This window comes from Pundamilia nyererei, unplaced genomic scaffold (genome assembly GCF_000239375.1).
Source record: "Pundamilia nyererei isolate P.nyererei 1_Seehausen unplaced genomic scaffold, PunNye1.0 scaffold00134, whole genome shotgun sequence".
NCBI classification, from domain to species: domain Eukaryota; kingdom Metazoa; phylum Chordata; class Actinopteri; order Cichliformes; family Cichlidae; genus Pundamilia; species Pundamilia nyererei.
The window spans coordinates 1016626-1038861 of NW_005187535.1; the positions used below are offsets into that span (position 1 = coordinate 1016626).

The following is a 22236-nucleotide window of genomic DNA, read 5'->3' on the forward strand; positions in this document are numbered from 1 at the left end:
CTTTTACTTAAACTTTTGTTTACTCTAGATGCTGAAGGGACATGAACTTGGATTCTCTCATCCTCTTCCTGCCTACATGTGTGTGTGATTTGTCTGTCTCCATGTGTCTCCTCATTTGTCTGTGAGAATATGAGAAAATATGAAGATGCAGAGTCAAGATGATGCTTCAGAAGACCGTGACAGTAAGAGAACAAAAGACCAAAGGCAGGAAAACAGGTCACATCAATGAGATTTACATTCACTGTGAATCAAGCAGAGATTTTTCAACTATCTCGTCATGGAAAGTGCACTTGTCACTGCACGTAACAGGAAGAGGTAACTGGTTATCTACGACTGCTATCTGTGCTGCACACTGAGAGACTTCCATCAGTGGTGGACACTGTTTCTGTTAACTGCCCAGTAACCATGAAAACAATCTCTATTTGCAGTACACATCTAAATCTTTCTTTCCCCCTTTTCGACTGTGGGTTTCCACATCTCTGTCACAGCTTTTGTATATGTGCAACTTAGTGAGATGTTCTGTGTTGTCATCACAAGTGTCCTTTGTGTACCTCATTGGGTGCTGACTGGTGGCAATATATTTTTCTGTCGGAGTGTTTTTTCTTCTTCTTTCAAGGTAATGATGTTACACCCGGGGAACATACGGGGAAAAGTTAACCTCAAAAAAGTCCCCTCATGTATCATTGCGAGTGAGAGTGTATGTTTGTGTGATAGACTAATCTACGTATATAAAACAAAACAAAACAAGTAATTACCACATTACCCCAATTGAGTAATGTGGCTTGATAAGTCTTGATAAATGTGTTACTGATAAAAAATGGAGTTCGCTGCTCATGTGCAAAGCACTAACTATATAATCAAAATTGCAGGTATCATGCAAGCTATGAGAACTGAGTACTCGTGCAATAATATGTCAATATATATTAATTACTACTTTATCATATGTGTGGAAACATAGACATGGAACATAATTATTTATGTTTATTCTTAAATAAGCAACACAATGAAAATTATATGAGAATTTGTACCACTGCCCTGCCGAACTGTGAATATCTCATAGCTTAGCAAACGTTGCTGTGTATTGCAGGATTTAGAAACTACACACATGTCAACATGCTGAAGCAACCTGTTCTCAATTCTAACTCCTCACCCACTGAGGCTTAGTAAAGACCCACAAGCTTGTCATGAAGCAGCAGGTAACCGTAGTTGTAGTTTATATTTTTCAATCTTCAAGGCACTTCAATAGGACCAAACCAGAGATCATTGAAATCAGAAAACCGTGCAATGACACTGTGGGTTAAAAGGCTCCACAGGTGTTGTTATGGTTGCAGAACGTGTACCCATGGTAACCAAGGATGTGTAAACCTGGGTAACCAAGGTAAAATCAAAGAAGTGTGTTGCAGATGGTAAAAGTTTGCAAAGGTTTAAGGTTTAATTTGAAAGTGTGTATTTTAATGTTCTTTCCCTTAAACCTATGAACTCATGGTTTGGTGGCTAAATGTAATCACTCAATTCTATACCTAACAAAAGCCCAAACCTAATTATAGAGCTGCAGTAGAGTCAAAAAGAAAGTAAAATGAAATGGAAAAAAAAGTCAAACTGGTTGCATAATCTTGTGGTCTGCTGTTTTCCACTCCAGCTGTTACCTATGGCAAACTTTTGAAGGTTTATGTCTTCATATTTGCCGTCAATGCATTGGAAAATAAAGCTAAAGGGATATACCTTTACAATATGACAATAATGATTCCCTGACTAAGTGTCAGTGTGTAACTTGTCATGGTTCAGAATGTATTTGCTAAGCAGTGTGTATGGGAAGATATTAAAAGCAATAATATAGATATAAGGATGAGTGTGCATTATTTTTAGCATTTCCACACATTTTCAAAACATGATCATAAAACTGATTTAACAAAAATCAGTTTCTTGATCACGGTCATGTGTCTGGAAGCTGGAAGCTGATTACACTTCAGTAACCCTAATAGTCTTAGTATGTGATTCTGAGTCTTGTTAAAGGCGGAACCTGTATTTATATAATGATCCTGTATTACTAATGAAGATATAGAGCACATATAGAGCTACAAAAGATTGGCACCCACTTGTTTTCTAGTCAAAGATGTTATGTCTTTACATGATAGATTTTAATGCCAAGTCTTTTTTTTTTTTTACAAAAATGTTTGAAAAACAATAAACACTGACCAAAGTTTTGTACAACTAAAACAATAAAAGCAAGAAAAACAAACAGAAAACAAACAAATGTCAAGACTGGTTTCAATACCAAGGAATAAAAATGAATTTTCAAGCAGGCTATGAAGATGTCGAGTGTTGCTTAAGTCGTGATGTGAAAGACCAGACTGTTTTAAAGTTTAGGGGCAGCTACAACAAAGGCTTAATCTCCTCTGTGCCTTAATCTGCTTCTCCATATAACCAGAAACATCTGGTGAGCTGAGCTGAGTAATCTTTTGAGATGTGTACATAGTTAACAGATCAGACTGCTAAGAAGCTGCTAACCCGTTTAAAGATTAAAAAACAAGCAAAAACTTAAAATCTAATCGTAAAACACACTGTGAGCCAGTGTCTGGAAGCCAAAACTAAGGAAATATGGTCTTGTTTGTGTGTGCCCGTTAGGAGTCGAGCTGCTGCATTTTGGACAAGTTGCAGATGGGAAAGCAGAGCCTGGCTGATGCCCAAATAAAGGCTATAACCAAGCCTGGATGAAATGAAGTGACGAGAGAGGGTGTAACCTTTGCAAGGGCCCTCAGCTGTAAGAAACTAATTCTAACAACAAAAGCATTTATTTCTTTATCAAATATAAAGCTGTTGTCAAACCCCTGCTGTTTTCTGTGAACCACAGCATTATGCTTGTGTGGTGGATTTCATTTTAACAGAGGTCACTCTATCTGTCTCCAGTCTGTTTTCTCGCAGCCTGGGGGTTGAGAAAATGCAGAGGGTTTGTCAGTGGAACTGGGTGAAGGGCTGAATGCTGAGCAGGCAACGAAGAAAATGTAGAAGAAGAGCAGAGTAGGACTTGGAGGAGAATGGGAAAGGATATAAGATTACTTACGGGCAAGACTCAAGTACAGCAGCAGCTGTTTAGGCTGAGTTAGTCATCGCCCTCTCTTCAGTCCAACCCCCCCCCCCCCCCCTTTTCTGTCTCTCATGTGAATAGCTCCTGAAATAGAGGCCACTGGAGCGTAGGGGGAAATGTGAAAGCTGGTGTAGACAGAGGGGGGTTGTGTGTGCAAGCAATGTGATATGTGCCAGTGTGAGAGACGTATTCATGTGGAAAGACACAGAGTCAAAGAAAAGTGCAAGAAAGAGCAGTGTGAGGGAGACAGGGCCACGCTGATAAATGAAAAGAAAGAAAGGAGGGAGAGAGAGAGAGTCTGTGTGTGTGTGTGTGTGTGTGTGTGTGAGAGAGAGAGAGACTGAGATAGAGAGGTCTCGCGCGCGCGAGAGAGCGAGGGGTGGGGAGTCGAGCGCGAGACATGCCCAGGCTGAAAGTCTGAATCTGAGAGAGGAAGAAAGCTGGTGAAGGTTCATTCTTGATTTTCCTGTCACAAGTAAAAATAACTTGTACGAAAAGGACGTCTCTTTTCAGTGATCAGTGTTTGTTTTGTCACTCAAATACTTTTTCGATTTTTATGGACCTGAAATTTTTTTCTTGAACCTTTGTGAGCAGACAGCCACCAGATTTTCACTTCATTCATAGTCGCGATAGTTCAGAAACAAACTTCTGTGTGGAACTGTTTTTCCTATTCAGCATGGGATTTGGGAAGGGACTACTTCTGCTTGGTAAGTTTTAAAATGACTTTACCTTGTGTGTGTGTGCGTGCGTGTGTGTGTGTGTGTGTAACGAAGTGACGAAGAGTGTGCGAAGGGAAAGTTCAGGGTACATAAAACACATTTCTTAATCTTATGAGACATGGGCAAAAAAGAGAAACAAATAAAAACTCAAGAATTAGAGAACATTTTAATCCACCCAGCATGGTATTAACCAAGTTTGTCACTCGAAAATATAATATTATTACTTTTTTTCTTTTTAAAAGTTATTTAGGTTCATTCTAGCTTACAGTGGTATCATAACCCTGTCAAACAGTGATTGGCACCTTCCTGATGTGCTTTTCCCCCAGTTTCTGTTTCTTGAATGTTGTTCTCTATGGTCCTTTCCCTCAGTCGCGGCAGATCGTTACACATCACTGGTTCTACCAGTTGCCTCTTGGTGTTGAAGGAGTTCTTGTTCCCCACTATCGCTAAGTGCTTGATTATGTTTTCAGATTGTCCGGGGTTTTTTTTGTGTTTTTTTTAGCTTACATTATGAATCAGCTTGAGGTGACTGTTTTTGCGAACACGTGCTATATAAATGAAGCTTAGCTGAACTCTAAGTAGATCTTTCTTGAGGTAATTCGCTTTTATTGAATGGCTGTGCTTATCAGACTGGTTGGCGTCGAGTAAAAACCTCCAGAAAAACCGCCACATCCTCAGAAACCCTGAACCTGAATCCAGTATCGCTGTTCAATCAGACCGTTGCATATGTCAGCAGTAATATGCAAAAATCACAGACAACGTGCCTCCCCGTAAGAGGAATCTTCAAGTCTTGTTTGAATAAACCGCAGATGTATCAGAGCATGACGTTCGTGTTAGTTCTTCTGGTTTGTCTAGTGGTACACCAGAAGTGATGGTTCATGTAATGTAGGCTGATTTCAGAAGTTCACTTGACTCTATTTTATGTCATCTTTGTACAGATGCCTTACAATATTCTTTAATGAGCTCATGTTTTTATTAAGATAAATACATCTAAAACGTACAAAACAATCATCAACTAAATATATCCATAGATTGTGTATAAAAGTTGTTAATAGAGTACAGGTCTGAAAAGTAAAGACACCTAACACAGGGTGACGCATCTGGCTGCAGAAAGACATCTGATTTTAAAGAAACCTATGAGAAAATGTGTTTGTGTTGTTCACTTGATTTATAATCCCAGTGAACACTTTCCTGGTGATTTTACCGAATAGAGTTTGATGTTCACATTTTCAAAAATTTGGCCCCTATTAAAGCCAAATGAATAATAGTGCAGAGTCCAGGATGGCTGCCCTGTGACTGACAAGTAGCTGATGTAAGACAAGAGTCACTGAGGTTTGAGTCATATGCACAATGACATCTAGTTTTAGCGGGCCAAGGTGGCCACAGACAAAATTGTCAGCTTAAGGCTTTAGAATAAGACTTGACAATTCAATTCAATTCAATTCAATTCAATTCAATTCAATTCAATTCAATTCAATTCAATCAGTTTTATTTATATAGCCTCAAATAACAACAACAGTCACACTAAGGTGCTTTATATTGTAAGGTAGACCCTACAATGATATATAGAGAAAAATCCAACAATCACATGACCCCCTATGAGCAAGCACTTCGGTGACAGTGGGAAGGAAAATGTCCCTTTTAACCAAAAGAAACCTCCAGCAGAACCAGGCTCAGGGAGGGGCGGGGCCATCTGCCGTGACCGGTTGGGGTGAGAGAAGGAAGACAGGATAAAAGACATGCTGTGGAAGAGAGCCAGAGATTAATAACAAGTATGATTCAGTGCAGAGAGGGTGACATCACAATGGTGCTGCGATTTTTATATAATAATAATAATAATGATGTATACTTTATTGATCCCTGTGGGGAAATTACTCTCTCTGCATCTAACCCATTCACTCAGTGAAGCAGTGGGCAGCCACCAATCAGGTGCCTGGGGAGCAGTGTGTAGGGACAGTACCTTGCTCAGGGGTACTTCAGGGTAGCCGTTCTGTGGATTCAAACCCCCGACCTTCACGTGGCAACACGCTGTCCCTTCCCCATATACAGTCTATGTTTATTTCCTATATAAAGTTATGTACACATGTTGCTAATATGCCAATATGCTTGTTCAATGCTCTATAGCATTGCTTCATAAACAAACACAATAAGAGTTATCGCCCACTGCAGCATTTGTTGTTTCTTTTAGTCAACTTTTTGTTGTTGTTGCTGGTTTTTTGGGGGTTTTTTTGCATCATAGTTTCACGCTTTCTGTGCTTACCACTTTCGAACCTGTCTGTGTTGAGCTCTCACAATATGTGGCAAAACTCTTCTTTTGTTAAGAGGAAACCAGTGATGTGTCGAACATCCTGTTATATCACCCAAGTGTTGCAACTCTGACCTCTTTTGTCAAAACTGAATGTCCCTGGTCTTCGGTTGTGAGGAATATCAAAAAACGAATTCGTGTGCTGACCAAGTCAAAAGTTGGTCAGTAGCCTTTGAATGAAATGAACATTACTTCCACAAGCTGCTCAGTAATGATAATGTGACATAAAAGGCAAAAGGGTCAGTTAGTCCCCTCAGAAGTTGGTGAAAATCTAACAAGTACATGACATTTTTCAAGACATCTTTTGTGACAGCACTAAATATAAAAGTCAACATTGTGTACTATGTGTTAGACAGGAATACTACATGTCTGAATATGTGGTCTGCAACCAATTTTGGCTAGATGTTTGCGCTGTGGTAAAAATAAACAGTTCAGATGAATATAGGTTTAAAGTTGAAATTAACTGTGGCCTACAGAAACCCCTGTCTAACAATAATGACAGGGGCTAAAGCCTTAGTAATAACTGAATGAATGATATCACCAAATGCCAGCAATTTAGTTCTCAAATTAAACATAACATAACATAACAATTTCAACCATAATACCAGGCTCTGTTTTTTTTTCAAATCACAATATTTTTAAATAACTAATATTTCTAAAAAAAAGATGCTGCAAAATAGCTCTTGCATGATTAATTTCCTTGTCTCTGTTCACATGCTATTACTGTAACCAAAGGCAAACAAAAGCTGGACTTTTTCAAGCAAACTCAAAAATCCCCTTAATTCTGAAACAGGCATGTTGGATGGTAAACATATGACAGATCAACACCTACTAATCAGCTTTACTTCTCACAGTCAGCCCTTTAGTGAAAAGACAACCCGCCTGTGTTTACAAAACTGAAACAGTTTACAGAAGGAAGTATTTATTGTCTATCAAGTCAAAATATACTTCTAGGAACAGAGAGAGAAAAATAGACATGCAGCTTACAAAAGATGGCAGAAAAGGCAGAGGAGTAAATCAATCAATCAATCAGTCAATCAATCAATCAATTTATTTATAAGCACATTCAGGTTGACCAAAGTGCTGTACATAGTAAAAAACTAAAAAGTAGATCAAACACACAAAGACTGAAACAAAACACAATTAAAAGCTAGAGAGTAAAAATGTGTAGGAGTCATACAGCTGGGGCACATGTGCTCACTGGTCAGTAGAGTCGTCTGTATGCGAGCATGCGGTTAGTCTTTAAAAAAAATCAGGTATTGTTTCTGTCTGTGGTTATTTCATCATATAATAAGAACAAGTCGGCCTCGTTCACATTTTCTGTCACTGTTCACTGAGCAACACTGACTGTGTTTCCTGTGGCATTACTCTGGGACAGTTTAGCCTCATCGTGAAATAACAGAATTGTGGTAGAAGAAGGGAAACACAGAAGAAGGACACCGTGTGTGCAAATTGCTAACTGAGGAAGGAAACATAATGACTTTTGCAAAACTGTGAACTAAGCAAATAATTCTGTTTGCATAGTTCACACTTTTAGCAAAGTGATGGATACTTGTAGATGGGAACATAAACAGAGACGTTAAAATGAAGTACACTTTTTGAAGACACAACATATTACATGGCAACTTCACATTCACAATTTGTTTATTTAAAACTTCGATTCTCTTTATATCAGAAGATGGATTTCCAATAAGATTGTAATTTAATCACATTTCTTTCTTTTGCTTTTTCTCCACAGGGCTAGCATGTGCACTGGGAAATCGTATTCTGGGGTGTAGAATTGGCTTGAGCTACAACAAAACTATCAAAGACTGCACTGGTAAATCTGTCATTACCTATCGTTTTGACTTTTCTTTGACATTTTTTGCTTCTGTGCGCCGTTTCTCAAAACAAGAACTCCCAGACAAACATGGCATTACCATCATGCAAGGACTCTTAGCATAGTTTAATAGGAAAGTGGCCTTTCTTAATGACATTCTTCTGTATTTTTTCCCATTTTAGGACTTTTAGCTCACGCCCAGGAAGGATTCAATTTGAAACAACAATAGAGGAGTTTGAAATAGTTAGATCATTTCAAATACTAGCAGCTAATTAAAGAAATATGACACAAATAAAATAATCTAATAAGATAACTACCAAGTTTGCTTTAAACTGAAATGATATTTTTTCATTTGTAAAAAAAATAAATAAATAAAAACTTGAATATTATTTTTTACTATCTACTCATGGTTATGTGTTTTCATTTTGTATTTAATCTACAGATATTAATGAGTGTTCAGAAAATCCATCGCGATGTGGGAGTCATTCAAGATGCATTAACACAATTGGCAGCTACTACTGTCAGTGCCTGCATGGATTCATTCACAGTTCAAAATATGTTAACTTCACACAGGGACAGTGCATAGGTAAGTGTGTTTGACATACATTTCTCCAGTCTGCTCTTACCATTGTTTACAGAGATTAGTGACCACAACAATAATGTCAGCAACTGCTCTCACAAGCTTAAAAATTAATTGGGAGATACAACTGCTATTTGTCCATCTCAGTGTTAGTAGCAACACCAATGAAGCAGCTGTAAAGATGAATGGTGGTTTTTTTGTACGTAGTGTCATCAGTTCAAGTTGAGTGGTGCTGTTCCAAGAAGAGTAAAATTAGGCTAAACGGAGCGTAATTGACTGATTGGCCTGATACCCTAATCTTGTATTTTGTTATCTGTTGATGGGTATGCTTTATGATTTTGTATTGAAATCTACAGATACAAATGAGTGTATAGGTAATTCATCTATATGTGGGAAACATTCAAGCTGCATTAACACAATTGGCAGCTACTACTGTCAGTGCCAACATGGATTCATTCACAGTTCAAAAAAGGCTAACTTCAAATTGTTGAATGTGGGGTGATTGGTTTCTGCTGTAGATTATTGAACACAAATAGGAATAAGTGATCATTTCTTGTTTAGTCTTTTGAAAAATCACAATGATAAAAGTGTTTTTAAGTCATGGTGAATAGTGAAGTAAAAGCAAATATTAAAATATACACGATTTTCTTATTTATGGGAACATAAAGTGGTGAATAAAAGCAGTAATCATGATGAGGAGATCTGATATCCTGAGGCAAAATTAGAATTCTGGAATTTTTAATAATGGTCTTTGTATAAACTACAAAATATTGAAGTGCGAGTTCCAACTGGAATAATTGTTTGTGTAGTTTTGATCATTCCATCTGCTGTTATTTGGCAAGGTTCAGATAGTGGTATCTATGGAAGCCTGTTTCTGCCAGTGAAAAAAAAAGTATAAATAACTCAAAATTTAATTACATTTTGTGCAGAGGAATGCGCACAATTTGTTTAGTGCGCGTTCCTCTGCGCCATATCCTTCCGGGTAACAAGTAAATGACGTCATTCACGTAGATTACTGATTGATAGAGCTAACTTGAAATTTCGAGTTACTTTTCTCAAAAATTGTAGTTAATAAGTCAAAAATTTGAGAAAATAACTCGATATTTCGAGAAAATAAGTCGAAATTTCGGTTCTACTTTCTATTTCTTTTTTAGTGGCGAAAATGGGCTTCCATAGGTATCGCATGGAGCTGAATATATTAAAATTATGCTCCCCCAGATTTGCTAATTTGGGTTTGAATATTCTCATCAAGTTCTACTATTTCATACATTTCACATGTGTGTTTATCTGTACACCCACTCAGTACAAACAAGCTCAACATAAAAAAAGGAAATAAAATCTGTCTCCAATAACAAAAACACACAAAAGAGAGAGAGGAGAGAGCGTGAGATCAGGCTTACAGTAGCATCCAGCCAGCAAGAGAAAATGAAAGCTTACAAAAACTCTGCTAGTGTTGATATGATCTTTAAAAAGTCTTATAGGCCCTTTACATTATGACACAGTGTCATAATGTAAAGGTCAAGTTCTACTTGCAAAGTAGAACTTAGTGATCCCAAAATACCAGACAAGATGTCACAACACCGTTTGCTGGGAAAGTTTAACTCTTTCCTTAAGATCCTTTTACCAGCATCATAAAAGTCACATGACTGTGCGGGTAGCTACATTTCAGAGACGTTTATTCTTTTGAAGGACGGACCAATACCTCCTATATTCAGAGTTGTTTCTGTCTAATCAAAATTATTACATTTGAGGAGTATGAGCCATTACCTATGCCTCTGCTCTATATCCCTACACAGATTTTAATGAGTGCACAGACAGTGAAAATAAAGAAGAGCTGTGTGGACCCAATGGAGTGTGTAATAATATTATTGGGAGTTATTGGTGCAACTGCTCAAATGGCTACACCAATTACAGCGCAGAAAGGACACCATGCTCAAGTAAGTGTGCAGTTTTTTGTTATTTCCTATAAACGAGTGCATGTCACAGCTTTTATGTCCTCATATGCTTCACATTAGGCAACACACCTTTATTGCATTTTTGCAATTTTCCTGACACAGACGTCACTGTATTAGTTGCATACTATATTTTCACCATCTTTTACACCACCATGTTTAAGTAGTAAGAAAACCAAATTTCATCCACTGCGCTTCCTGAGTAAAGTCCCTTTTTTTCCTTCTTAGTCATGCAGCTTGTGGTTTTGCTTTCTTTTATCTTTTGGGACTCAGTTTCGTTTTTGATATCAGGGCTTACTCAACACTCTATCTACTTTCTGTATGAACTTATCAGTTCAAGAATCTAGATTGTGGCTTGTCTTCCAGCACATTGCATAGTTTTGTTCCTTTACTGTGAGATTTTTTATAACACACTCTTTTCATGGTGGAGGCAAGAATCCCAGTCAGCCGGTGTGGTGATAACCTAATGCTTTGTTTTGTCTAGAACTCGATTGTGATAACTTCCGTGCTGAGAAAAAGCCAACACAGGTAAGTGTGGAAATAAAGTTATGATCATTATCAACATAATGGAACAATCACAGATATAAAGCCAGTTATAGTTCAAAAATAGATAATACATCTAGCTCAAATTCTGTTTATCAGGTGTTTCAAAGTTACTTATTTATTCTGACAATAACATCTGGCTGGCAAAAAGTCTCATAGCACACCTGGATTCGCACACAAGTACACCACGCTTTGCTTTGGCACATCACGTAGGACCTGCTCCTCTAGACGACCCTATGGCCCCGCAAGGTTCAAAATACATGAACTTTAGAATGGGGCAGGCTGAATAGTGTCTTTATTCTCTGTCTATGTGTCTCCCAGTTGCTCGGGGGCCTGGCAAACATCATGTCCATGATGAGAAACAGCTGTTTGGCCCTGTCTGGAACTGGCAGCAAAGTAAAGCTTGATGGAGATGCGCTACTGGAGGTTAGGAAAAGATACAAGTATGCATACACTCATAACAAATGCAAATGCATACACAGTATTCACAATCGCCCCTCTGTGTCTTTCGTTTGTGACAGAAACTTTTCACAGAGACTGATGCGATGCTGTCTCCTGGAACCCAGAACATCGATGAAAGTGTGAGCGGGCTGCTCACTGCTGTGGAGAAATCGATTTTATTCCTTGGGCCTCAGCTAAAAGACAACCACACTAAGATGGAGAACAACAAGATAGGTAACACTTTTGAATTAATGAACTTGATGATTTCCATCTTGGGAACTAATAGTTAGGATGCAAAGTGTGTTATGATTTGAAAAGAGTGATTTGCTTGAATAGATGCACAGATTGCTGTTCAAAGAGGAACGACTCGACCAACTGGAGACATTCGTCTGTCCAGTGAATATGCTTATCTGGACACAGACTGGACAACAGCAGCCGGGACGGGAAAATATCCTGGTAAATATCAGTTCTTTTCTGTCCAGTTCAAGTCATAATAAGTTTATAATATTCTAATATTCTGAGGATCTTTTACAGGTTTTGCTGTGGCTGCATTGTTGAGCTACAAAAACCTTGAAAGCTCTGTGAACAGGTCTTTCGAGATGGTCAAAGGAGCTAAAGAAAACGGAGCGGACCCCTCCTACCAGGTCTTCTCTAAAGTTGTGTCTGTGGTGGTCTCAAATCCGTCGACTCAGAAACTGAGCCGCTCTGTCAACATCACCTTCAGACATCTTGAGGTAATCCCACCTGTGTCACATCCACTTTTTTTTAAAAATCAGTCATTTACTTCTTTTGAGCTTCACAGTAACAAACATGAGGAGCAAAAGAACAAGAGATGTAAATAAAACATAAATCGCGTCTTTGACATGTTTGTTTTGGTTTTAGGACATAGAGGAATCGACTAACGTGAGTTACATCTGTGCATATTGGACCGAGACAGGGGCCTGGTCCACAGATGGTTGTTCTAAGCAGGACTCCAATGCCTCACGCACCATATGTACATGTAACCATCTGAGCAGCTTTGCAGTGCTCATGGCTCTTCACCCCATCGAGGTAAGAAACAGCTTAAAAAAGTGTAACCATGTAAGGTTTAAGACCTCATCGGTGACCCTGACCCCAAACCTAACGCTATATCTTGATAAAAAACAAAAACAAATTCTGATGCATGTCAGTTTGAAATTTTTCTTGTCCCCTAATTCCCAAGACATGGGAGAACAAATGTAAAATTACTCGGTCTAAAAACATAGGGTAAGGGTCATCAGTGTTCATGACTTAAACCTCAATGAAATACAAATCATTTTCTATTAGAATAGCATTACTTTATAGATTTATAAGTAAAATGATTTTATGATCTTGAAAAGAAATGTGCAACAAAATGTTATTTACTGGTAACCAGCTGCACTCACATTCACACTTATTGTCTTCTCTTCCAGCACACCTATGGGCTCGAGCTGGTGACTAAAATAGGACTGACCATCTCCCTGTTGTGTCTCACACTCTGCATCCTGACTTTCAAGTTCTGCCGTTCCATACAGGGAACCCGCACCACCATCCACCTGCACCTCTGCATCTGTCTCTTCATAGCTGATCTTATCTTCCTGGCTGGCATTTCTCAAACTAAACCTGTGGTACGTTTCTAAAAGGATGTGACATGTGACATGCTCTACATTATTTAAAGAGAATATGTAAATTCACCAGCATTCGTGGTAACAACAATATCTTGTGCCAGGAACGGCAGCTAATGGCCTGTACTTGAGAATGTGGGTCAAATCATAGTTAATGTAACTAACTAGTTTGTCATATAGTGTCATGCAATATCTTCACATGATACTTTCTGTGTATCTGCTGTGAAGCCGAGTCTTTCTCACTTTAACGCTGGAGCATTCCTGCAGAAATAAATCTCGAATGGCGCTTTCTGACATGATAAAGCAGAATACCCTTGTGGGTTTTCTAAAGGGGAAAAAATGTACTTTTTAAAAAAATAATTGTTGGAGTAGGCTCAGAATGGAGCAGAAAATTACAAAAAATGAGCACAGGGAAGTTTGTTGCAAAGAAAACTTCAGTTTGAATCAGAATCTATCCCATAACCTAACCTATTCCACATGTGCTTTGCTTGATTATTCCCATTTAGTTGTAGTTAATGCCATTTCATTCATTAAGGACTAATTTTTAATTGAAATAATGTTGGCTGACATTACCTACTGCAGTCACACTTAATTACACTTCACTGTTTGAACTGTGATTGTTTGAATTGTGCAGTTTACACAATCACAACTCTGCAAAAAAAGACAAAGGCTTGTTTACCTCTTAATGCTATCGTTTATTCATCTGACTAAGAACAGAATATATTTTGATCAGACACACTGGCTTGTTACAGCAGCTCAGCTATAAACTAACCAATGCAATAATGAGAAAAGACCTGTATCTGAACGAGACCAGAAGAAGTACTGCTGAGGCAGGGTGGCAGCTCAGGATGGTACCAGAGAACAGTACCTGGCCTAGCAAGTGTAAAATGCCATTTTTGGATATTTTAACACCTCAAAAGTACAAAAACCCACTTATAATTTGTCTCATTAACAATTAGACTGTTTTCAGTGCTCATATGTTGCAAATGGAAGTAATACAAACTAACTGTAAACAATGATGAGCTCAGAAAACCGTAGGAGGATTTCAGCCTTGCCAGGAGCATCTGCCAACACTGAGAGAAGGTGTCCTTGAGCTGATAAGCTTCCACAGATACATGGATAACAAACTGTGATAATTATGGCAAGTGGATAATTACCTAATAATGCAGACGAGGTAGCAGCTTGCTGGTTAACCTGATGCTTCTTTTTAGTTCTCTCTCTGTTAATCTATTGATCGGTTTTGGGATTCAGCAGAACACAGGCACCGAGGAATTATCTGTGGTTAACTCTGACAGCAACAAAGTAACAGCCGAGCCTGGCCACTGTTAAAGTGTTCTTAAAGTGTTGCTGTTGGCTTGATTTGTCACACCTTGTGCTTTTCACAGCTGTCAAGAGTTACTTTGTAGTCTCTTCTCCTTCAGAGAGATCACATGACTGAAGGTTCCCGATAAGCAAAAATGATGTCTGACCTTGAAGCATTACATGCTAAAATGGTGTATTTTGTTATCCTTGTCCATATGAGTTGAGCAGAATTGGTGCTGTGGTACTGTGTTTTCTGATGTTTATGTACATCTTTGCTCCATTAATACATTGGCAGTAAAGATGTAAAATGCTGCTAAGCTACTTATTCATGTGGTCTTAATTACATTTGGAGAATAGAAAATGTTTGTGTGAATAATTCTCACTCACAGAAACATTGCAAGCGGCTGACTGCTGTACGATCGGGGATAGAGCGGTGCTTTCTCCTCTCTGACGTGTTCTTTTTCTGTGTCCTTTCACATTACAGGGTGGCTGCAGGTTTGTTGCAGCAATGCTCCATTTCTTCTTCCTGGCGGTATTCACCTGGATGCTGTTAGAAGGGGTGCAGCTGTACCGTATGGTTGTTCTGGTGTTCAATGCCACCATGCGGCCCCTCTACCTATATGCTGTGGGCTACGGGACGCCTCTGTTTATCGTCGTTATATCCGCCTGCGTTAGACCAAACGGATACGGCACTAAAAAATAGTAAGTCTTCCAGTAACTAAAAGTAATGACCAGAGAAGCCTTGTCTGTGCATGTGTTTCTACAGTTGCTTAATAGTAATGACATCAGTAGGTTGCATAAACTTAATGCTATCTATCTCAGTGAAGCGAAGAACATCCTGTTGTGAATGTGTGTTTTATCACTCCTAAACGTAGCTGCTGGCTGTCCACGGATGACGGCTTCGTCTGGAGCTTCTTCGGGCCTGTGTGCTTAGTCATCTTTGTGAATGTCTTCTTCTTTATCATCACCGTCTGGAAACTTGCCCAGAAGTTTGCCAGCCTCAACCCAGACCTCTCCAACCTGCACAAAATTAAGTCAGTCTGTGTATTAATTTGAATGTGTAACCCCTTCCACTGCATGACCAAACTGTGTAACTATAAAACGTACAATATATAGATTCAATATGGCAGCTTCGGGACTGGGAATTGCTTTGATAGAAAGAATACGTTTTGTGAGGGGGAAAAAATGGAGGGAATGTTTTCTTAGTTGTGACAGCTCCCCGATGAGCTTCTGTTAATGGATTTTGTCTCGCCTGTCTACCTACAGTAGGCTCATACTTAGCTCATGGACCCTCCGCTCATAGCTGCAAAAAACATTAGAGTTAAAAAGAAAAAGAATCCCTTGTTCCTTTTGCTAGTCGATCATGAATGATGTGTAGTTCAGTCCAAGGAGTTGGGAAAGTGAACTTCATGTGCCAGAAACAAGAGAGAAAGATGTTTTTTTTTCAGTAGAGGAAAAAGTCAGAAGGCATTAAATTATAATCCAACACTTTCTGTCTGTGGAAGAAAAGTCTCTTTTTCACATTTCGATCTTCTTGTTTGCTAAATGGATTCTTGGCTAAGTTGGTAACTTCAGCTAGGCTGGATAAATAAATAGAACAAAGGAGCCATACAGAGCAAACTGACAGAAACTTCTTTTTAAGAGTGCCTCTTTTAATCTCTCTTTTATATTTATCATTAGCCTTTGGCTTTTCTGCTTCCACATACATTCAGCAGACAGCAAAGTGAACTAAAATGATCTGTTCTGTAGCTGCTTTGCCTAGAACACATGTCTCATTGTGTTCTTTCACTTTTAATGGGGCTTTCCAAACACTGATGTAGTAACTGAGTCATCCGTGTGTAACCTTTACCATTCTCTGGTAATCTTTATTGACTTACCGTTTTTCCCATCCTTCTTTTCCGTCTGCAGAGCTTTCACTGTGACAGCTGTAGCCCAGATGTGTATTCTGGGTCTGATGTGGGTATCTGGGGTCTTCTTGTTTCAAGAGGATCCCCCTGTTGCGGTGTCGTACATTTTCACCATCTTCAACAGCCTGCAGGGCGCACTGGTCTTCATCATGCACTGTCTGCTGTCCAAACAGGTACGAATACAGTATATTTCTGTAAAGCTTCATGTGGACATGATGCTAAGACCGAAATTAAAACAGCATGAAAATGTATATTTAAATAAAATCAGTGAAAAGGGCAAAAGCAGTGACAAACATGCTAGATTGTGTCAGTATGCGAGGTGGCAACACAGATTTGTTTCTTAATGTTCTGTTGCCCTCTGTAGGTGAGAGAGGAATATGCCAATTTCCTCTCCTGTATCTGCACGTCACAGAAGAAGAGATACTCAGACCTAAGCACCACAAATCCCTCCAGCAGTCAATCACAAGTAAGCATGCAATAATACCACTGGATATCATCATCGGTCACAAGCACACTTTGTAGTGGAAAGTAAAGAACTGCATTTTCTCACTGGTAGCACTTTGGTACTTTTTAATCTACTAGGGGTGTGTAATTATTAGCTTTAAATTACTCTGTGTCTAACCGTGTGGTTTGTCTCCCTTTAGGGTTCAAAGAGTGGGCAGCAAACAGGAGAATCACAAATATGAAGAGCTCAAGCTAAAGCTTCACTCCAAAGACTTAATGACTATCACACATTCAGCCTATTTTGTCACCTACAGCAAATCTTCATTTAAACTTGATTCCGGTGAAGTCTAAAAGCAGTGACTCACTAAATGACTACACAATGCTGGCTGGGGGCTGTTGGCAGATTCACCAACACTTGGTGATTTGGGAAAAAAAGAAATAAAGTGGTTCCTGGATATTTACAGTTAAACTATAGTTTTTAGTTTTATCCAAGTCCTCTTAAAATCCTTTATTTCAAAATAAAATGTCCTTCTTAGGTACTGATAGCAAGCATTTATAGCTTGTCTTTAAAGTGTCACATCATAAAAGAGTAAGGAATGAAATTGTGACCTGTTAAGCACAGGTTATTCCTCGTAGGTAACGTAATGTTAATGGGACCAAATTTCAGTTCAATCCAGTAGCATCGTTTGCTACTCACAAGGTCGCAAGGTCCGATTTACCTCCTGAATATGGCTATTTTCCTCATTGTTTGTGTGCTGTAGTACTCTTTGTAGTTCAAGGCGTACTGGTAATGACAGATTTTTATCACTGAGTTAAAAAAAAAGAAAAGTCACAGGCATGAAAAAGCCGGCTATTAAAAGTGTTTATTCAGGAGTGTGAAAGTGAAGCTGCTCGAGTGGCTTATTGGTTCACGCAGAACATATCACAGTAATAATATAAGCTGTATTCCTTTCAAAGTCATAAATGATATAATTATGTTAGTATTTATTTCCAGTGCAGACAATAAAGTCCATGTTATGTAGGCTACAAGAAAAAAATGAGCATGCAAATTGTTCTGTTTTACATAGTTGTATTTTTGTTTTTGCATAAATGGCTGTTTGTATATAAGATTGGGAATGTTTGCTGTTACTGTCGGATAATATTTGTTTCCATGTACTCTATTTAACAGTAGGCTGCAACGGAAGCAGCTTACCAATGATGAGTTTCCCCTTGTTCCCATGTGGGTTCTTGCAAGGAGTTCATGTCTGCTTCTTTGATTACGAACAAAGCAAGTGTTTTTAAAGAAAATAATACTTGTGGCTATTTTCAAAGACTCGCCCTTGATTAACAACTGAGCTGTGCCTTTTTTCCCCCACCCCAAGTGCATATTTCAAGGGTTTTCTTTTTATTCTCAAAATTGTGAACTTGAAATTCTAAATCTGTCCCAAAACGAGTGGGCAATTCACAAAAACAGACCCACCCTACTGATAAGCCTGCAACTTCCTGCAAGCAAACTGTGTTTAAGCCTGTGAGCAGTCACAATGTGCCTTTACACACTCTTAGTTACTGTAAAACTTAAGCGATGGGAGCTGTACAGACCTGAATTTGTTTATTTTGTTGCACTTTTCCATGATGATAAATTTGATGATCCCGCGCCTCTTTACTCACACAGTGCACCAGCCTCAGTTACAGATCCTGGAGAGTAAAAATAAACTTTTTAATATATTTCCAGTTACAGAAAAAACAAAAAGCGACAAAGATGTTAGTATGAGGAAACATTTCGATTGTTTTATTGTCTTAATCCTTACTGCGAAATATATTAAAGTCACCTCGCTGTTGGTTTTAACATCTACCCTGTTCTTCGGTTGGTAAGTGTGATTGCACTTTTATGGCCATCAAACCTTTTTTTCATACAATGCTATGGATATCAATGTGAAATTAGCTACATGCTTTTTTTTTGTAGTATTGTGAATGTAAGTTATATGAACTTATTTTTTTACTTTGTTCTGTTTATATTTGGTACTGTTTTCTTTGAAGAATGTGCATCATAAGATTTATTAAAGCTTCTATTTCATCTGAAAAGAAGATTGTGGTTTATTAGCATTAATCAATAACACACCACCTTTTTTCCCCATGAATGGACCTGATCCATGATCCATCCATCTTCTTCCGCTTATCTGGCACTGAGTTGCTGTTAATGTAAATTCCAAATCCATCCATTCTTCCATGGAATGGAAGGATTTATAAAGCATAGTTTTTTATACTGCTTGTGAATCCAAATAGTCTTTTTTATTCTTTATGGATTTTTTTTTTAAATTTTCCTTTGAAAACTGCTTTAATCAAAATGATCTATTTAGTAATGATTTAAAAGAAAGCCCTATACACTTAATGGATTCAAATGTTATAACTTCTACACATTCAATAAAATTGAACTTCTCTCTGCTTTTAAAACCTTGGTGCTCATTAGCCTTTCTGGGAAATAATAAATACTGATGATTAAACTCTTCCTTGATTGTAAGTGATTAATCTATTGTAGTTATTCAGATGAAGAAATCGTGCCTATGCATGAACCCAGTAAATAATTTTCCTCATGAAATCACACATTTCTGATTTTATAAACAGGACCGGCAGCACTTTGATTCAGGAGTAATGAATCACACTGGCTCTGCAGTGACGCAGGAACTGCATGGGTTGTAACTTGTGCAACTCTCTGCTGCGTGCTGCCTCTTATCAGGCACTTCACCTCTGGCTTTGGAAACATCTGACAGCTCTGTGAGCTGCTTCTGGTGCTGTTACTCAACTTAACAGTGAAGCTGACATTTAACTCGTCACAGCACACTGTTGCTGCTGAATCCATTTTTTTCTCTTGGACTATCATAATTTAGAATCTTTAAGAGGTAAGCCTCATCTCATGAGATTTCAGTTGAGTGTATTTTCATGAGTTTTGTGCCTGAAGTCATTGTTTGTATTCTCAGAGATAAGATCATGGAGCGAAAGATCGGTGTCATATTGAGCTTCATTGGTTTGGGCACTGTGTGGCTGCGCTCCTTCCCCTGGCTCTGCAGTCTGCTGGTGGGGCTAGGGCTGTGCTTGGTCCATATGGGATCTTGGAAGAACATTCATATAGCTTTGCATACTGTTAAAAGAGACCTCATGTAAGTAGGTAGTTTGCATGGGCTTGTCCCACATTTGCTTCTATGCTGGTCCGTTCCTGTTTGCAAATGCCCTTCACCGTTCTCCTTTCCTCTTCTTTGTGTCTAAAAGGTGTTTGGCTGTTATAATTAAAGTGAGAATTTCCATGTATCACCATCGTCGAAACCGAAGAACCATCCCTGCCCTGTTTGCCCAGGTAGTGACACAACACCCAGACAAGCCCGCCTTGATATATGAGGCCACAGGAGAGGTGAGGTCTCATCAAGAATAACAAATAGAAAGAAAACATAGCACCTTAATTAAAACAGCGGATAAACTGAATTAAGATGACTGATTTTGCATTTTCATTTCATTTCAGGTTTGGAGTTTTAGAGAGCTACAGGAGAGATGCCACGCTGTGGCCCACTGGGCATTGGCTCAGGGCTGGACTGAGGGGGATGTGGTGGCTTTGTACATGGAAAGTCAGCCTTTAATGGCAGCTTTATGGCTGGGTTTTGCTATAATAGGTGTTGAGGCTGCTCTTATCAACTACAACCTTAGACAGCAGTCATTGCTACACTGTCTCAGTGTTTCTGGAGCTCGAGCGATGGTGTTTGGATCGGAGATGACTGGAGGTGGGAACTAAATATACTTTATTTATAAGATAAATACAGAGCTTATTTGGCCAGAGGTGGAATAAAACAGCTAATAAAACATGTGCTGGTTTGCCTGCTTTACATTTTTCACACTTTTGATTGTCTTCCAGCTGTAACAGAGGTGAGTAGCATGTTGCAGCCCAGCATGGTTTTGTTCAGCACTGGTAAGCAGGAAGACAAGGATGAGCTTCAGGTTCAGAGTTTGGACTCTCTGCTGGCCCGTTCACCCACACACCCACCACCCTACAAGATAAGGAAAGAGTTTAATGGTGAGGCTCTGTAGAATTTGTGCACGTGGGTAGGGGTATGCTGCATTTGACATTTTACAAGATTTGATTGCAACACATTCTTGTCCTTAGCAAGTCTTTGCCTGCTAGAGTGCATGGCCGACTGCCAAAATTGGCTGTCTTGCGTATTTTTTCTTTTCAAATTTAGCTCACATGTGTGTCAAAAAAATGGAAAAAAATGGAAAGAATCATCATCAAGTTACTACAAAGTTCAAGACTATGAACAATGTTTATCTTTTATTTTATATAATGCATGCAAATACAACTCTGGCCATGTTCAATTCAATCGTTTATATTGTTGTGCATTTGTTCTCTTATTTTTAACAAAGGCATTGTTTTTGTCTTTGTTATTGCTTAGCATTCCTCTGTTGACACGCTTCAAGTCTTTACTTGATTAGCCTGTATGGGACGGAGAGAAAACAGAGTAACAAAAAAATATGTAAAGAATGACGGGAGCGTCACGGTGCATGCCACCCATGTGAAACACCGTCAAAAGGTTTTGAGAATGCAATATGGAAATTTCTTCTTCTCTTTGTATTTGCAGACAGGCTTTTCTACATCTACACTTCTGGTACAACAGGAATGCCAAAGGCAGCTGTAGTGGTGCACAGTCGGTAAGTTTATCTGTGGAAACATCTGCAAAGGTGATACAGTCCACTGAGGGACCTAAACAGTTTTATCAACAGTTAATAAAACTTACTCTTTGAATTTTGTTGTAAGACATGTCTACGACATTTCAGTCATAAAACTGCACTTTTAAGAGAATCCTTTAAATAATGACATAAGTAAGTAATGATGATGACTTCTGTCACTTAGTTTGTTGTTCTTTTTTGTCAGGTATTACCGCATCGCAGCTTTTGGTTTTCATTCTTTTGGCTTACGTCCTGATGACATCATCTACAACTGCCTTCCTCTCTATCATTCTGCAGGTAGGCCTTGTTTCTTCTCATCCATGTTTTCAAAATACATTTAAAATCAATATAAAGTAAGATTTCCCACGCTTACACATCTGTACAAGCATGATGTCATTATAATAACAATCAGAATCATTCTTCATAGCTCTTATGTTATTATGTCTATTTTAACATAATATATTACCCCATTTTTAAAAAGTACTTATTTTTACTTCCATTGGCTTTGATAAATGGTAAAATCTATTTGAGGTTTACAAATCTTATCGTTATACTAAAAATACATTTTTTCCTGAAGTCAGACATTCATCTCACTGGACTTTTAGTGATGTTATTTTCTGGGCTAAATGCAGCATGTGGAGGAAGGCAAAAATAAACAAAAACTTTATTTATTGGCCGATACAAAAATCCCCAAACATACCAAAATTCAAAAGAGAAAACAACATGAATCCATACCAAAAAGGGCAGAAGAAGAAGAACCCTAAAGTCACACTCAGGACAACAGTTTTATTTATTTTTTTTATTTAACCTTTATTTAACCAGGAATGTCCC

At 38.5% G+C, this 22236-nt stretch overlaps 2 protein-coding genes across 2 annotated transcripts in view; both read left to right on the forward strand.

Annotated features, from left to right (window-relative positions):
* The first annotated feature begins 3447 nt into the window (after positions 1–3447).
* LOC102193691 (CD97 antigen-like) lies at positions 3448–18803 on the forward strand. Its single transcript, XM_005743664.2, has 16 exons — positions 3448–3792; positions 7848–7928; positions 8371–8514; positions 10305–10445; positions 10945–10988; positions 11325–11429; positions 11525–11678; positions 11781–11900; positions 11979–12178; positions 12327–12494; positions 12875–13069; positions 14853–15070; positions 15244–15402; positions 16277–16448; positions 16640–16741; positions 16920–18803. Exons 1-16 carry the CDS (start codon positions 3762–3764, stop codon positions 16959–16961), a joined length of 2076 nt encoding a protein of 691 aa, XP_005743721.1. The 5' UTR covers positions 3448–3761; the 3' UTR covers positions 16962–18803.
* A 651-nt stretch (positions 18804–19454) lies between these two features.
* Positions 19455–22236, forward strand: part of LOC102206313 (long-chain fatty acid transport protein 1-like) — a 9017-nt gene continuing 6235 nt past the window's right edge. Inside the window, exons 1-7 of the mRNA XM_005743709.1 lie at positions 19455–19595; positions 19674–19853; positions 19963–20101; positions 20210–20465; positions 20597–20755; positions 21318–21387; positions 21611–21702. Of these exons, the coding sequence (XP_005743766.1) occupies positions 19684–19853; positions 19963–20101; positions 20210–20465; positions 20597–20755; positions 21318–21387; positions 21611–21702 (886 nt within the window). The 5' untranslated portion in view covers positions 19455–19595; positions 19674–19683. The remainder of the gene's footprint in view (positions 19596–19673; positions 19854–19962; positions 20102–20209; positions 20466–20596; positions 20756–21317; positions 21388–21610; positions 21703–22236) is intronic.